Source organism: Pyxicephalus adspersus, chromosome 6, assembly GCF_032062135.1.
Source record: "Pyxicephalus adspersus chromosome 6, UCB_Pads_2.0, whole genome shotgun sequence".
Lineage (NCBI taxonomy): Eukaryota > Metazoa > Chordata > Amphibia > Anura > Pyxicephalidae > Pyxicephalus > Pyxicephalus adspersus.
The window spans coordinates 31,794,562-31,812,510 of NC_092863.1; the positions used below are offsets into that span (position 1 = coordinate 31,794,562).

Consider the following 17,949-nt stretch of genomic DNA (forward strand, 5'->3'; position numbering starts at 1 on the left):
ACCTCAGCCTCCGTACGAACCTCAGCCTCCGTACGAACCTCAGCCTCCGTACGAACCTCAGCCTCCGTACGAACCTCAGCCTCCGTACGAACCTCCTCTGCAATTTCTGTTACAACTGTATGCAAATGCTCAGCAAGTTTTGTTTTCAGTTCATCAACAATAGCACTGGCTTCTTCTGGTGGTTCAAGTGCAGCTTGATTTGTGACCATGGCTTCATGAATTATTGGGACATCTGTAAAATCATCCACAACTGGGTTTACTTCGGATTTATCTGTATATTCTGTTGTGATTGATGGAAATGTTGATTTTCCAGGCTCCAGCTCTGTAATTATGGCCGTGTTTTGCTGTGATGGTTTTTGCATAGCATCCTCAGATGTCTCTTGTAAGTCCAAGTTAGACTTCACATTTTTTTGGACAGTCAGAGATTCTATATTACCCTCTGATATGAGTGCAGAAACCTCCTCAGTTTGTTCTGGGTTTTCAAATGTTTCTGCCACATTTACAGAGGACTGACATGTTTCTGTTGTGGCTTCAGATTCTGGCAAACTTATTGCTGCAAATGGCTTAAGCGGAATCTCCCCTAAAATGGGTTCTGTTGTTCCTACGTCTGTTTTTTCCATTTTCAAAGGTTCCTCCTCATGCACAGTATTTTCAGACATATTTAAATCTTCTCCAGCAGGTGGCTGGACTTCTTGTTGAATTTCTGATATTTCATTCACGTCCATAGGTTCTTCTTTGTCAGAACTAGGGCTTCCTAAAGAGGGTCGTTGTTCTTCTAATGACCCAGAATAAGACACATCTTCACCCAGAGAATGGGCAGTGTTGCTGGGGACTCCTCCTGTTATGTCAGAACCCAACACACAAGAAACATTTAAATCAGATTTCCCAGTAGGTTCCTCAGTTATAACTTCTGATAAACTTTCTTTTTCCTGTTCACTTAGTAAACCAGTTGCTTCTTCCTGTTTTTTCTCATATGGATGGGACTCTGTCTTGTCGAACATAGTCACTGCAAGTCCAGTAGTTTGCTCTTCATTAGTTGACACACCAAGGACTTCTGTTTTATGTGCTTCCTGAACATCAGGAGGACTTTCTTCTTGTAAAATGTTAGATTCTGGTTGAATTCGACTTGCAGAGGATGATCTGATTCGTAGTTTTCTTGTTTTAGGTAAGTTTGTACAAGAAACTGAGGAAATTTCTTCTGCTTTGTCAGACTCAAATGCATCCCTGCCACCAACCGATGAATTTGCACCTGAGTTGTCCTTTTCTACTTTCTCTAATATAGACATGGTCTTAACATTTGACCTTCCTGCTTCAGAACAGCTTGACAATGTAATTGTACCTTCTTTATTTTCATAGGATTCTGGTTCTTGCTTCTCTAAAATGGACATAGCTTGAACTCCCCTAGATGAGGATTTTCCCACTATTTGCAGGCTCTTTTCACTCACATATGTTTTTCCTTCAGGTTTATGGCGAACTGGAGGCTTTATAAGAACCAATGAGGACTTTACTTTAACATCTTTAGTTGCTGCACCTCTTGTCATGGAACCACTTACTGTCTCATCAGTCATATGTGAATCCTGTATCTTAGGTTTAGCTTTTTCAGCTTCTTGACACCAGTTAGAAGTCTGCTGGATGACACAAGTGGTGGCTGGGGCTTGTTGTGATGAAGGATCTGATTTGCTCTCATTGCGCTCTCTTACATGACGCCCCCACTTTTGAGGCGACCTATGACTCTTTGAACTCTCCTTTTGAAGAAACTGTGGGGAAACGGCTTTCTCAGTTGCTGCAGTGGTCTTCTTTTCAAAAACCTGATGCTGGAATTCTTCCAAGGAAAGCAGTGGTGGAACACGCTCCTCCGCCATTTCTTCTGAGTCAGCAGAAGTTGATTTGGAGACAGTTTCTGACAATTCAGGAGGAGAAGGTGAACGCTTGACTTTTGGAGACTTTTTCTGATGAATAGTGGCAGTTCTCGAAGATCGCCTTCTTTTAGGAGTTTCTTCTTCTTCCTTCTCAACAGGAAGTTCCTTTTCTTCCATTTCCTCTTCCTCACCCACATCTTCTGTTTCTTCCTTAGCAACCTCCCCTTTAGACCGTCGCACACGGGTAGACGACCTGCGTGGCTCTTGCTCCTGACTTGGATGTGTTAAAACCGGTGGTTTTGAAGTTTTAGCCTGCAAATAAAATAAACATTTTTAAGCCTGTTATAGTCAAACTTTTTACATATCATAAGAAATTTGATTATAAATCTTACCTGTTTAACTCGGGATGACCTACTCTCCTTTTTATTGGGGATCTCCTCCTCAGAATCTTCGGGGTCCTCCAAGACAGAAAGACTTTTTTCTGTAATATATAGATTTAAAAAAAAAAAAAAAAAAAAAAAAAAAGGGAAATTATAATGCCTATCGTTATCTTCCTAAGGCTTCATTTTGTTTCTGATTCTACATACAGTATTACACATACACATAACTGAATGCACAGAAAACAAAAAGGTACAATGTAACTCAATTTTCCAGACAGCACATGACAAGAGAGTGAGTCTGTACCTGCCTAAAAGATGAAACAATGCTCACTGAGAATAAAAGAATGAGCTCAGACTCACTGCCTCAGCAATATTAAAGAGCTGAAAGGCAAACTGTAGAACAGTTTAAAGACTGAATGCTGTGCCATTCGGTCTTTACTGTCCCTTTGGGCTGCTCTTTCTGTGCATGCCCGATGTCGTGCTTGCGCAGAAGTGGTTTTTCCTCTCAAAGGCATTTACAGAAGGGTACATCACCCAATCTCGTGCCTGTGCGAGATTGTGTGATGTAAGCAGAAGGAAGAAGATGGCGGAGGATGGTGGCGCCAGGCACTTCCTCTGCTCTGGGTTAAAGGAAAGAATCCAGGACGATGTGGAATTGAATTGAGGCCAGGTGTGGAGGGATGAGGTCAGGTCTTCCACATGATGTATTTCATTCACTGAGTTCTTGTATACCTTCTCTGAGAAGGAGTTGTGTTGTAAGAGAAAAAAGGCAGGGGATCGAAGAGTCCGACGTTCGTTGGACAATGGCCTTGACTGTTGACAAACATTTTAAGGCTGGGGCATTCCCAGAATATGTGGAGGATGGATTAGAGTGCCATCTGGCATCTTGTTAAAATCTTGAAGCTGCTGATGGAAGCTTTGTGGGTTCATCTCTGTTTTTGGTATGAGGACCCACTTTTAAACAAATAAACAGCAAGCTCCGAATTGTGTAAATTACCCACCTTTCTTTAAAGTTTATTGATGCATTAGCAACTCTCTTGTTAATATTACAATTAAGTGATTTGTTTCCATAGTTCTAATTTCTTAAGATAAATAGTATGGCACGGTGTACATCCAAGGATGACAAAGCTGCTTCCTATCATTTGATGGGTTTGAGAAGGAAGAGGGGGAATTACTATTTTCAAAGCCCTATCGATCAGTTGTATGTAAAACTCAGATCTACCAAAAAGAAGGTAGAGATTGAAAATTCAATGCAGTAAGGATGTGACTTTCAATAGCTACTTGCTACACAGTTTTTAAAATAAGATTTTGTCCCAACAGTATACAAAAGTCACAAGATGACAGGATGAGTCCTATTATTACTTAAACAAATCTATTTTGGACACCATTTTTATTTTTTTCATTCCGCTCATTGGGCAGTATATTAATATCCGAGGGTGTAAGACTGGGCCCTGGTGTTTTAGATCGTTGTGAATTCATTCTACAAAGAAACTTGTGCCACCTTTCCAGCGAGGAATCCTGAAGGACTCTTTCACAGCCAAGGGCTGTAGGAACTACCCCTGCTTTTACCGACATGGCCTACTTTGTCCCTACAGGTGTTATTGGAAAAAGAAGGAAAGCCCCAAAGTCCATGGCTGTGAAACACACCTAGAAACTGGCCACCTTGTTTTCCAATGACAAAGGAAATGTTCGGACGTTTTTTTCACTTTAGCAGTAAAAGCTGCTAAACTCACAAACACCTCTAATGTCACATGGAGCTTATATATAACTCGTATGGAGCTTTATCAATGCTTTACATTTTTTCACATTTTAGGTAAACAGAACAATGCCATAATATCCCACCAATTTAAGGCAAAGGGAGGGCATCTGGTAGTGACTCAGGGATAAAATTCTCTGCTTAATAAAGCCTAAGCAGCCAAAACCTCTGAGCCATCTATCATATAGAAATATTAGGAGGACCAATACAACCTAAATATAATCAAAATAAAATTTTTTTTTATTTTGATTATAAGTTACAAAGGTCAGTTACAAAGGTAACTGACTCCAATATGGTGTATGCAATATTTATATAAAATGCTAAATTTTACTAGAAACATACACAAGGTCAGTGTAAAAAGATAAACTGAATTGGAATATTTGGACCACTTGGTCTTTTTCTGACATTGTTTTTCTATATTTTTATACATCAAGTCATATGCCCCAAAAAGAGCATCAAAATGATCATATAGAAATAAATAGAATGTGAAATTTAGGAGGCCTGAACCTCATCATGAAGATATCTGTGGCTAGCTGTTCTAACCCTGAACCAACTAGCCCAATGCTTATCGACCTTTCTAACATGGGGGAACCCTTGAAATGACTTTCAGGTCTTCAGGGAACCCCTGCTATAATTACTATATTGACATCTCACAGTACATTAGTGTGGTGGTCTGCAAGAAGAATGCCTCTTACATTGCTGGCCAGAGGGAAGAACGCCACCCTTACAGATCGCCAAAATGATCATTGGAGTCAGTTAAACTGCGAGTCACACACTGCCATTTGCTCAAGAAAAAGAAGAACCCTGGTTGTGAAACAGGGTCATAGGCAATAAATGCACAAGTATACTGACTCCTATGCCATATATTAACATACAGAGCATACTGAGGAGAACATAAAGGTGAGTATTTGTGGTATATTCATACAAGACAACCCCAACAATTAGCAATATGTATGTAAATGAGGTCTATGCCACAAAACAGCAAAATTATCCCACATTGTTATTGATGTCCTTACCAATGTTATACTTTTTCAGCCTCAATGAAAGTATTAGGCAAAATGGCCAACTGTGTCCTGACACACAGCTTAGACATGGGTTTTATCAAAATATTTTGGCACTTATTCTATTTTACCACTAGATTGACCCTGAAATTTTTTTTATATCTATTTTACCCATTTTCTGTGTATTCTTCTAATTTCTTAATATAGCCCCCCTCCTCCTTCACTATACTTCAGTGGATAGCATCTGACCAGATTCAACTTTCTTACCTAGTTTTCATCATGTATATGGATAACCTCTTTCAGGTGAAAAACTTAAGGTGTTTAAAACACCTTAGATATTATATCACTTACAGAAACCAAAAATAAATACTTTGTACTTGGAGGAAATACATTAACTAAAAAAAATCAATTTCTCCCATACCCAACAAATACTTTACAAAAACTTTCCATATCGCTAACTCTCAATCTAATTTGAAAGCGGTTACCATCAGATTCTTTAGAGTCACTGGCCATGGGATATAACAAACCGCTTTAGACAACAATGAAACTAATTCTGTGATAATATCCTTACAGAAACAAATGTAGACACAGGGCCTCTTTACCAACAGAACCTTCTACTAAATTCAAACACTTTATAAACCCCACCCATATTGGCTTTGCCACACATAATTAATGGATATACATCCTTTGCAATAAAAATACAACATCCATGGCACTCACATTCAAAAGGAGGGTAAAATAAAAAACATAAAGGTGCATATGTACTCTTCTGAACCAAATGCTTGAATTGCAAAATTAAACCAAACTTGCTTACAATTCTATGCCAAATCCTGCAGTGACTTCTTCCCTAGAAAACATCCTTTGGTTTGCTATTAGATTTACTCTGTTAAGTCTCCAATATGACCACAGATGAGCAGCATAAACCTTTTCTCGCTATGCTATTAGCAGTCATTTCTGCAACTCCTCAGCCAGGTAAAAGAAAAAAACTTCTTATGCAAAAATTATAGACATTTTCCATTTAAATCTTGCTCTTGATATTTATTCCAAGGTCTTCCTCAATCATTTTACACTGTTCCTGCATACTACTATACACAAAAAAAGATTAATTGTGTCTTGGACCACAGCACTAAAACCATATATTTAATCTTCCTCTGTTTCCAAATTCCAGCTTACTCCTGTTTTGTCAAAGCAGAAAAGGCTTTTAAAATGGTCCATTGAAAAAACAGGATAAGGCCGCAACACTTTATTCAAACTAATGGCAATTTACTCGCAACCATCGGAACCCTTGGAATAAATATCAAGAGCGAGATTGGAAAGGACACCATCAATATTTCAAATAACACAAGGCAAGGTTGCCTTGTGTTATCTCGGGTACATCATATCTTTATAATAGAACATCTTGCTGTCACAATCCAAAGAATGCGTCCATCCATGCCATCATCATATCATCACACGCCCATAGAAAATCTTTCTTTAAAGACATATTGAAACAAGAAACTACACAACTAACATATGATCTATTACCGCATCAGACCCACTTCAGAAATAGCTTTTATCCATTCTTCTTGGCACTAGTTTTAGTTGGAAAACAATATTGTTATGTTACTTTCTCTTCTAGTCATACTTCCTTCTGAAAATGTTTCTCTGTCCCACTAATAACATTATTGGTAGACACTATGAACTTCACAATGGAGGAGATACAGACCATGGATATTAATATTCCATGGTAAATATGGATGCATTTTTTCTACTTTTACACCTTGATTTCTGCTTAGCAATAGTGTGTTCTCATACAGGGCGGAAAGATTGGGCTTTGCAGGATTATTCACATTTTCAGTGCTGTGTTCTGGTCACATCTGTTCCCCTCATTGCTTCCTATGGCTCCTACCATTCTTTTTGCTCGGATTTCCTCTACAATACTTTGTATTTACTCTCTATATTCACCTTCTCTTAGGGGTGGTCTAAAAGCCAGGGTGGTGGCCTAAGCATTATTAGCTATTCACAAATAACCCATGGCGCTGTGCCTTATGGGCAAACATCTTTACTGTGGTCTCATCTGGCCAAATGACATCGCACAGTCTGACCTAGGGGTAAACTTGGACGTCCATTCCTGGAAAGAATGGCAACTGGCCTGAAAAATCTTTTGTACTGTAGAATAATAGATTTAAAATTGGTTGCAAATGGTTTAATAACAAAGCTTCTGCTTTTTTAGGTGTCCACACTTGCTCATGATCATCTAATCAATTGCATTCTTGCACCTGGCTGCTATGTACCTTCTTAGTTTGAAAGTTTTAAGGGCATACCTAGGTTTTCCCCACACCACTTCTGATTTTTAGCTAGTCTTTGTAAAATAATGACACAGTGTAATATTATGTATATTGTTAAGGACCAATTATTTTATATGCAAAATATTAGAATATGAAAAAGAGTTTGCTTTGTCATGATCGTAAGTGTAGGGTGAAGTTTATTAGTTTTAAACTTCAGATTACCTGAGCTATTGATTCAGAGGGGCAAGGGCTGCAACATCTACCTCTACTTTGCCATGTCAATGGTTTACAGAAACACACAGAACATTTAAGTCATCTGTTAGTAAGTCATGCCCATACACTGTTCTGATGCTCCTACCAGCTCTCTTTTAGCATCCATGGCCCAGAGAGACATCAAAGGACATGTTTACCATGTGGCACAAGTCCACATTGCAGGTTGACAGCACATACACAAGTGATCTGAAACTATATGGAATAGTTCAGGCTTTATTGCTGCGTATGGAGGAAGCCAATACCAGATAACCCAATGGGCTGCACCATGGAAACAAAGCAGAATTCCAGCATAGCAGCATTTAAATGTCTCTTTCAAAGAACTCTAAAAGAGTTTTCCAAGCCAGCCACTTCTCCTTAAGCAGTTCAACTAGTACCATTAGCAGGGTTCTCCCCAGGCCCTTTTAGCTGGGTGCACCACTGTTTTTGGGTGGTTACTAAAGAGTTTGGTCACAATACAGGGGCTGCCACCCACCTACAATTTTTTCCCACCCGGCTTAAAAAAAAATTCTGGGTTGAGAACTGCATTAGGCCTGTAGCGATGAAATGAAACCTCTATGTAGTATGGCTCAGAAGGAGGAAGAGAGTGCAGGTTATCCTAAGTTTGGAAAAATCAACTATCCCCTATCCCACCTATTAACGACAGCCAGGTTCACTGTTTCTGGGGCAAGATCCAAGCTGGATCAAGTGGGAATCCCCTGCAACTAGCACAAAGGCCTTGCCATACCAACGTTCCAATGTTGTTCTTAATAGGCTCTTGATAGGCCTACGGAAACACAAAGAACTGCAGCAGAGAGTTTGAGTTTGTTCTGATCTGTGAGCCTTGTGTTTACTGTTTCAGATACATAGAACCACACTCTTAGGTGCTGTTCTCCAAAACATTTGAGTTAAAATAATATTTGTTGGTTACTTTCATGTCCTAAAATTTGAGCAACCAGTGTCATCGAAGGGATACGATAGGACATTTGTAGGAATTTACCATAAAATCCCTGTCTTCAAGTCCACTAAAGGTCAAAGGAATTTAAAATCTTTGACCTATTCTGCCACCTTCAGAATGTTTGGACACAAAGTTTTGAAGGATAGCCAGAGAAACATTTTCAGAGTATCTACCTGAAATATTTAACTTGCAGGTCAGAGAACAAACAGTTACTATAGCTGAAAGCAGTTTACAATGATTGAATAAATAAATTGGTGAATGGTGTGCTCCAATCTTTGTTTAGGGAAGAAAAAAAAAATCAATACATACTTGGAGTGCGTTTCCCCAGTTCAACATCTGGCACTTTTAAAACAGAACAGATAATATCAGGAGGCTCTGGCACTATGTCAGGATTTGTATTTTCTTCCTCTGATTCAGCTAAAGGTTCTGTGAACAAAAAGAGATTGTATTATGTATTTATATTAAATTGGGGGCTGTGCACGTTTTAATCAGGTAACCGTGTAGTAAAAGGACAAACCAGTTAAATAATTGTACCATCTTGGATACAGATATCAGAATTTACCAACATTACAGAAAAACAGTAAGCAAGTATTCACAGTGTCAAAGATTCCAAAGTCTCCATCAAACTGACACACTGCACTCATGAATTCATTTATTCATTATTGAAAACTGGGAACTCTCCATGTCCAACAATGTATACAGTATTAGCTGGAGGAAGAGGAAATGCGTATTTGCTATCTTCATTAAATGGTTAGTAAGGATAATAACATACTGTATTGTTCTTTTTCAGCAACTAATATGAAAGCAATAATTGTTTTTAACAACGCCTTTTCCACGTATTTATCATCACATACCTAAAAAGGTACAAACACCATGGTAAGTACAGGATGGCAGAAGTAAAGTCTTACCACCCAGTTTTAAGTGTGTGGCCAAGCCAGTGCATTACAGATTAACACACTAGAATAAAAGACTGAATACAAACATGTAAATTTAAAGCCAATCTGTCACCATTTGCAAGTTCCTAAACGTCCACCTCGCAGAAGATGAGAACGATTAATACATACCACCTGTCAAGTAGGTAGACAGCTTCAAGAGCTCTCACTACCACACAACGTCTTATTGTAGCATGTAGAGAAGCAACAGCTAGAAGGTAAAACCGCTGAATACAGTAGGGGGGTCAGGCAACCAGAACTCCTGAAAGTGTGAAGGTTCTAAAGCCTTGTACAATTATCACTTGTCCCTCAGAACAATTGTTAGTGATTAGAACAACACAGTCTCAGAATATATAAAAAGCAACAATTTGCAACATAAAAGAGTAAGCACAACACCACACCCCCTTCCCAGTTAATGATGTTGCAGCTTTGAAAAGCTAATGACATCCACAGTAGAATGAACTGTGGAGTTGAAATCCAAACCAAAAATCTAACCAACAATCTAAAATCATGTTACTTTCAAAGGTTTCTAAGGATGGCAATTGAAATTTGAAGGAGCTGAAGATAGGACAACAGGAGTGTTTGGAACAATAGAGGATTCAAATATCTAAGATTAATTCTATTTCTTTAAACCAATGACTTACCAAATAATTCATCACAACAGCAAAAAGGGGCATTTAGACATTCTGACATTGTTGGGTCTCATATCTTTGAATACATATGAGATACGATTCCATTACTTAACCATTATTAGACTATTGGGACAACCACTTGTAGAGAGTCTATTTTTAACTTCAAAGGCTTTTTGGTTATTATGTTCATGCATTTTGTTACCAAGGTTAGTTGGGTTGGAAACTATTGTACATGGAATTTAATTATTACCATGGGTTCAGTAGATGAATTCTGAAAGGCACCTTAACATATTGCACAGTGCCTGGTATGGTACAGTAACACAAGCTAAATGTTATCACTCTTTTGATAACGTGACAGCCCATGTATATGTCTTGGTGCAGTTATCTTTAACAGGAGCCATGAGAAGATGCATTATACGTGTTTTTTTGTTTTCTCACAGCAGCCTCCGAAATGAAAATTTACAGCTCTGTGTACACATCAAATTTCAAGGTGGAATAACTTTTAAGAAATATATTACAATGCTTTTATGGACCCTGCATTGGTCTCACTCAAATGGTCTTGGATTATACCTTCAGTTTCTTGTGCCTCTCGTGCTTCCTTCTGTAGCCGCTGTCGTAGCAGTTCCTGTTGCTTTTCTAAGTACTGCTTTATAAAACTGTTTTGTCCCATTTCTTCTCCCATCTGTAGGGTAAAAGAATTATACAATCATTTCAACTACATAGTAATCATAGCATTTAAAGTTGACAACATATATGCAGTAATGTGAAACATTTTTAGAATGCATCTCTTCATGCTGGCAGGTATTTATTATTAATAACGAGGATTTATATAGCGCCAACATATTATGCAGCGCTGAACATTAAATAGAGGTTGCAAATGACAAATACAGACAATGACACAGGAATTTGCATTATGCTTGATTTCAATATACTTTATTACCTTCCAGCTATTTTAGGTCACAAAACACAGCATGTTTACATGTTAATCCCAGACAACTCGGTTAGGCAGCTTTACCAGATACAGGCTGAACAGAAGCCAAAAACAAACTTCCTAACCAATGTTATTAAAATTAAACCAACCCTGCAAACAGTCCTCTAAAAGTGGAATTTTGTATATTTCTGTGTACACCACAACATGGTCCACATTTTATATATATAATTTGTTAAATGCAAGCCATAGTTTGAAGCCTGCAGTATATCACTGGGTTTTCTCTATCTAATAACAATAACGTAGCCTCTTTTTTCCTTCAAGCATTCTGACTGCACTTTGCTTACTTCTGTTTTATGAAGCAAAGAGTTGCAATGCACATGTATAATGAACTTCACTGTGCTTCATAAAAAGGTGCAGCGTTTTACATTTCCTTTATGAAAGCAGCAGTACAGCTGTAGTAAAGCCATACTGCTGCTTTAAAAATAGAACCCCCAAGTGCACACTTGCATGTTCTTCCAAATGTGGTGGAAACCCCATAGTTAAGTTGGATTCATTATACATCATGCAATGTAGACAAGTGATTGCCATGATAAAAGAATGAGGGCTACCAATATTGATCCTCTTTAAAATTCTATTTACCCGGCTGTGTATGGCTTCAGTAAATTGGAGTCACAGGCCCTGAACAAGCACCACAACCTCACTGCCAGTCTGGTCTTGCATGACAAGGAGATAACAATCTCTATGACCACCTTGGACTTCTCATGATTTTCCTTTAAAGCTTCTTGATATTTTATATGCCTCTCTTCACACCTCCAGGCACACATAACTTACAACTTCAGAGAGATGTTTGTTGAAGTTATTCTCCTGGTATATAACCCAAAATGTATAGAACACAATATGAAAGGCCTCCTTGTGAAGAGGCTCACAATATACCTAGAATAACTCCTTTGTCAAAAAAGATTCATAATGCCAAGAAAATGTTAAATAACCTTGAAGTAGAGCACTAGCAAAACATTACCAATGCATTTCCCAGTTTTCAAACCAGATGTCAAACAAGTAAATTAACCATTGGTTATTTTTAAATGAAAAATACAATTTCTGGTCTGGACATCCAAGCTTCTGGTCTTGAAAAGGGTTAAGTCTCTGTACTACAAGAGGCATCCTAGAAGTGAATATGTACAAACACAATTGTAAGTCAAATTTTTAACAAAGAGCTTATACCCACAGGTAAGAGGAGGTGCAGAGGGTTTATGGAGGTAAAGTTAGTAAAATCAAACTGAACAGGTAAAGTGCTGATGCTTTCACAGTCTTAGAATATACAGGCTTTTGTGCATAGATAGGACAATGCAAGCTGCTGCAGGTACATGTAGGAACATCTGCACCCTCTCAGGTTTAGACCTGCCTCTAAATTGTGCAATCCAGGTTAGCTCTCTATGGCTGGCGCCTTGTCAGCCGCTTGAAAAAGCAAATGAGAGATGGTTTTTAAAGAACCAAAGTTTGCACACTTGACAGCTGGCGCTAGTGAGCAGAATTCCTCTCATTCCCCATGATGCTGCCATAGTGAGATGCTACAATGTAGCATCTTCAGAGAGAAAGCAGTTCCTGGCGTGAACCTAGGAACTGCTGCTTGTAAAGGTGGTGAACTTAGCCTAACAGTCATTTTAAATAGTTTGCTCTTTTTTTTTTTTTTTAAACATAAAAACTTTAAACTAAACATTTATGTTGAGTATTAAATAATACCTTGGTGCTTATCAGTACAAATAAAGATGTTGAATGAGGAATACAAACTGCTACTGAGATTTCATTTAACTCAGTTATAAATCCCCAAAAGAACCATTTTCTATTGACTCTATTATTATTTCTGAAAAGGACCAATGGAGTCTGCAGCATTCAGAAGATGAAGCAGTTTACCACCTGCCAAGCTACAAAAGGATACAGTTTAACACCAGCCGTCTGATAGATTAAACAAACCTAAATGGCACTGTTAGCTCATGCTTCAGTGCAGGCTTTGGAAGTATCAAGTAAACTTGAAGGGAAAAGTTCAAATGCAATACGGAACACCATTTAAAAGTGTTGCAGCAAGGTGGGAAATTTATTTTTTCATTTATTTAAAAATTCAAGTTAGTGCACAATAACGAACAGATGGTTCATATTTGTATTTATGCAGTTCACGGCTTTCAGACATGCTAAATGTAATTTGTGTGTGTGTGGGGGGGGGGGTTATAAGAATTAAACATGATGATGTTTTTCACAGTAAATATATTTTTATTGGTGATAGTGACATGAAATTTACAGCAGATGTTGGTAACAACCCAAGTAATCTGCACATACAAACAACCTCATAAAATTAAGTGCAAAAAAGTGCAATGGCTCAGGAAATAAGTATTGAACACACCTATTGAAATATATGTAATATTTAGTAGAAAAGCTTTTGTTGGTAATGACAACTTCAAGACACCTCCAGTATGAAGGAACTAGATTTATGCAATGCTCAGAAGTGATTTTGGCACATTCTTCCACACAATCGATCTTCAAATCTTCAAGGTTTTGGTGGCCTCTTCTATGAACTCTGACCTCCAGTTCTTTACATAGATTTTTCAATTCGATTCAATCGGGGGATGGACTGGGTGATTCTAGCAGCTTTACTTCTATTCTCTGAAACCAATTGAGAGTTTCCTTGCCTGTGTGTTTGGGATCATTGTCTTGCTAAAATATTCACCCTCGTTTCATCTTCAGCATCCTGGTACATGGCAGCAGATTCTTACTAAGAATGTACAGGTAAATTTCTCTATTTATCCTTTCTAAAATCATATGAAGCCTGAAAGTACTATATGATGAAAAACAGCCCCACACCATGATGTTCTCACCTCCAAACCTCACTGTTGGTATGGTGATTTTTGGGTGATGTGCGGTGCCATTTCTCCTCCAATCATGGTGCGTGCAATGATATATAAACAGTTCAGTTTTGGTCTCATCTGACCAGACTATATTTTCCCAGTATTTCAATGGTCTGACCAAATGTTGTGCATCAAACTTTAAATGAGCTTTAACATGCTTTTGCTTCACCAGGGGAATCTTGTGCAGTGAGAGTGCATAGAGGTCACGTTGGTTGAGTGCGTTACTTATTGTTTTCTTTGAAACAACTGTACCTCTAATTCAAAGTCCTACTGAAGCTCTCCGTGAGTGATCCTTGGCTCTTGGACAACTCTTCTGATAACACTGGGGAACAATTCTGAACCCATTTTTTGCTGGCTTAAATTTTTAAGCTTATTTACACTAAAAATAGGTATGCTGATTCTGAAAGTGCAGTTACTTTTCTTCTATCACATCAGGTTTTGTTTCTACCGCTTATATTAATGCGATTAATGTAGCGTAGATAGGCTATTCATTGGTTTACGTAGTGAATAAGCAAAATTATTTTTTCTACTTACACCCATATTTCCTTTCTTTCAGATCATGTCTGGCTCTGCTGTTTCTTGTCATTAAGTGCCTAAACATCCCTGATTCATTTTGTTATATCTGTGGCAGTTTCACCAATCCCAGTCAAAAGGCAAACATCAGCACATTTGTAGAGCAATTCTATTTGGCATATTTCAGAGATAAACTTGTTGAGTAAAATAAGTCTTGGGCCCCTCATGAGGTGTGCAAACAGTGTGTCGAGGGTTTACGGATGTGTACAAGGGGAACACGTGATAAGATGCCATTTGGTATACCTATGGTTAGGCGAGAGCGAGGAGATCATTTCAGTGACTGTTACTTTTGTATAGTGAAAACTTCAGGATATAACAAGAAAAAAAAATGTAAGAGTATCCTAGTCTACCATCGGCTTTATGGCCAGTAGCTCATTCAGATGAAATCCCAGTGCCGGTTTTCGTTACACTACCCTCTCTTGAAGAACATGATTATGGTGATGAACTAGGTGACAACAATGATGAAGAGTTTGAAACTGAAGAGGAATCTGTTCATAAGGGATTTGATCAGCATGAGTTGAGTGATTTTACACGTGATTTGGGGCTATCGAAGAGGGCTTCAGAACTCCTAGCATCAAGTTTGCTTGAGAAAAACCTATTTGAAAAAGGAACTAAGGTATCTTACTTCGAACCAGAGAAATTGCATTTCTGCAGTACTTTAGAACTGACAGTGGCTTTGTGTATTGCCATAACATACCTGGTTTAATGGAGGAATTGGGAATTCCAATCTATAACTCAACTGAATGGCGACTATTCATCGATAGCTCAACGCGGAGCCTAAAGTGTGTCCTCCTTCACAATGGCAAAATATTTGGGTCCGTCTCAACTGGCCATTCAGTTTCTCATTGTGAAGAATATGCAGACATAAAGAGAGTCATTGAGTTGTTGCAATATCACCAACACATTTGGGTCATCTGTGTTGACCCTAAAATGGTATTCTTCTTGGTCTGCAACGCAGGTACACCAAGTATCCCTGTTATCTGTGCATATGGGACAGCAAAGCTTGTGAGAGGCATTGGGTGGAAAGGAATTGGCTTCCAAGATCTGCCCTAAAACCAGGTGATCCAAACATTCTACATGAGCCACTTGTTGATAGAAAGAATATTATATTCACGTCTCTGCACATGAAACTGGGTCTGATGAAGCAGTTTGTTAAAGCTTTGCCAACTGAAAGAGACTGTTTCAAGTACCTAATTTGGCATTTCCTAGCCTGTCATTTGAAAAAATAAAGGCCGGTGTGTTTGATAGTCCACAGATTCAGCAGCTCATCAAAAAGGAACATTTCATCAGGACAATGTCAGAAGTTGAAAAGAATGCTTGGTTATCATTCAAAGCCATTGTTAAATACTTTCATGGAAACACACAAGCAAATAATTACACAGAAATTGTCCAGAAACTCAGAGCTACAAAATGCTTGGTTGCAATATGAGCATCAAGGTGCATTTTCTGCATAGCCATCTTTCTAACTTCCAGGAAAACCTTGGTGCAGTTAGTGATAAGCAACGTGAACAATTCCACCAAGATTTGAAGGTCATGGAAGTACGGTATCAGGGTAGATGGGATGTACATATGATGGCTGACTATTGTTGGAGCATCCCGCGGGATTGTCCTAACACTGGACACTCCAGGAAAAGCCTATAGGCATAAATTTTTACCTTAACGGCTTACCCAAATAATTTTCAAATGTTTTACTGTAAAAAAAATGCTAGAATAACAATAAATCCTTTGTATGAACAAAATCAATTTAAATAAACAGTACATTCAAGTTATTATTTCATTATTTTTTCATGTATGTAAAATTTTTATGTTTTTTGACAAAAATGGAGGGTACCCTGTATCGTAAAAACTGAATGTGATTGCAAAAAAATGGAGTTATTCTTGATTCCCCACCCAAAAATTAGTAAAAAAAAAAAACAAGTGTAAGATCAAATTCCGGGTTATGGCCCCAAACGGTGCTTACTGGAAAATTCTGAAGCTTAAAAATACGTCTGTAACCAATGCCATTAGTAAGATTTTTTTAAAGAAACAATACAAATGTATTTCAACACAGCAAACCTACTTGAGAATTTGGCTGGAAATCAGTATGAGGAGTAGAATGTTTCTGGAGGTTTTCCAGCAATAGCCCCATTGGAAACATATTTACTGAGAAAAATATTGACATGTTCGATACTTTTTTCCCCCTCTGTACTTGTTTATACCCATGTGACTGTACCAGATAAATTTATGGTATTACCATTCTATCATTCACTGTAGACCGGTGAGTAATATTACGTTGGGATAGCTAAATTCTGATCTGCAGACCAAAGAGTCTTTATTTCTTAGTGGTAATGCAGTTGTCACAGGGCCAGAAAGGGACAGTTGGCAATGTAAAGAACTGCCAAATACTTAACTTCTCTCACCACACTAAAAATGTATTTTTGTCAATGTCGGTGTTCTGCTTAGGAATTTCACATCAAATCTTTCAACGGAACAATACAAATGTATTACAACACCGAAAACATACCTGAGAATTCGGTTGGAACCCAGTATGAGGAGTAGAATGTTTCTGTAGGTTTTCCAGCATCAGTGCCTAAAAAGAAAAGAAAAATAATAACCATTACACTGTATATTTAACATACATAATTACGTGAGTAGAAACAGACTTTTTTTTTAAATGCCATTAGAAAAAGAATATTAGTTTATACTCAGGTGATACCTGATGGCATGTCCTGCAACTGCATTTGTCTCTCCATTAACAGTTGAGAGCTGTCAAAGACAACACTTTACATGAAGACACCGAGTCATCTACTGCTGACCGCACAACCATACGCAAGAAACAAATAAGCTGTGTTTTGTGCACTTGGTTTATACTTAAATCAAAATATTTTCCCCAGGTTAAAGTTGGTACCTTGGTTTATATTTTAGTATATACGATACTACATTTATGAAGGCCGAATTACGTCTCTGATGCAGTGAATGCTTTATTACTACACGTCTGTTAAATACCCAATTTGTGGTGCTATGTATTTTGAATGGTACCCCAACGTACAGGGCAGAGCTATAACAATTCTATTTTTGTGTCCTATTGGGGAGATTACTCTTTAGTACCTGTTGTTGTGCAACAACAAAAAAAAAAAAATAAAAAAGGTGCGGCACCGCCACCCCAATTAAATTTGAGTGCAAAGCCACCCCAGATCCCTACTTCATGCATCCCAGGAGGCTCCTGGGTGCTCCTTCTGCGCATGCCCGAACATCTCAGTCATGAGTGCAGAAGGAGCCTTTTCGCGCAAAGAAAATTTTATCCCCATCCTACGTCACCGATCTCACATCTGGGTCCGGTGACGTAGGATGAAGAACCAAGAAGAGGAGAAGATCCGCTAGAGCGTCGGCTCCAGGATGACGAGGTACCCAATGCAAGACGCCCCCGGATGGATAGGACTGCCCTGCGAAAATTCAAGGTAAGTGTATTTTTGGCACTTTTCAGTTTAGTTCCTCATTAAAGGACCCCCTTCCTTTTCAGAATGGGAGCATAGAG

The 17,949-nt window shown here is 38.3% G+C and overlaps 1 protein-coding gene across 3 annotated transcripts in view; it reads right to left on the reverse strand.

The window, feature by feature from the left end:
- The window catches only part of LOC140333440 (uncharacterized), a 30,893-nt gene that overhangs the window by 950 nt on the left and 11,994 nt on the right, over positions 1-17,949 (reverse strand). For 2 of the 3 annotated variants that reach the window (XM_072415125.1, XM_072415123.1), the window contains exons 2-6: positions 16,939-17,004; positions 10,605-10,716; positions 8,780-8,896; positions 2,252-2,340; positions 3-2,171 (exon numbers count right to left, since the gene is read on the reverse strand). In XM_072415125.1, coding sequence (XP_072271226.1) covers positions 3-2,171; positions 2,252-2,340; positions 8,780-8,896; positions 10,605-10,716; positions 16,939-17,004 — 2,553 coding nt within the window. The remainder of the gene's footprint in view (positions 1-2; positions 2,172-2,251; positions 2,341-8,779; positions 8,897-10,604; positions 10,717-16,938; positions 17,005-17,949) is intronic. The other variant, XM_072415124.1, reaches the window with a different exon arrangement.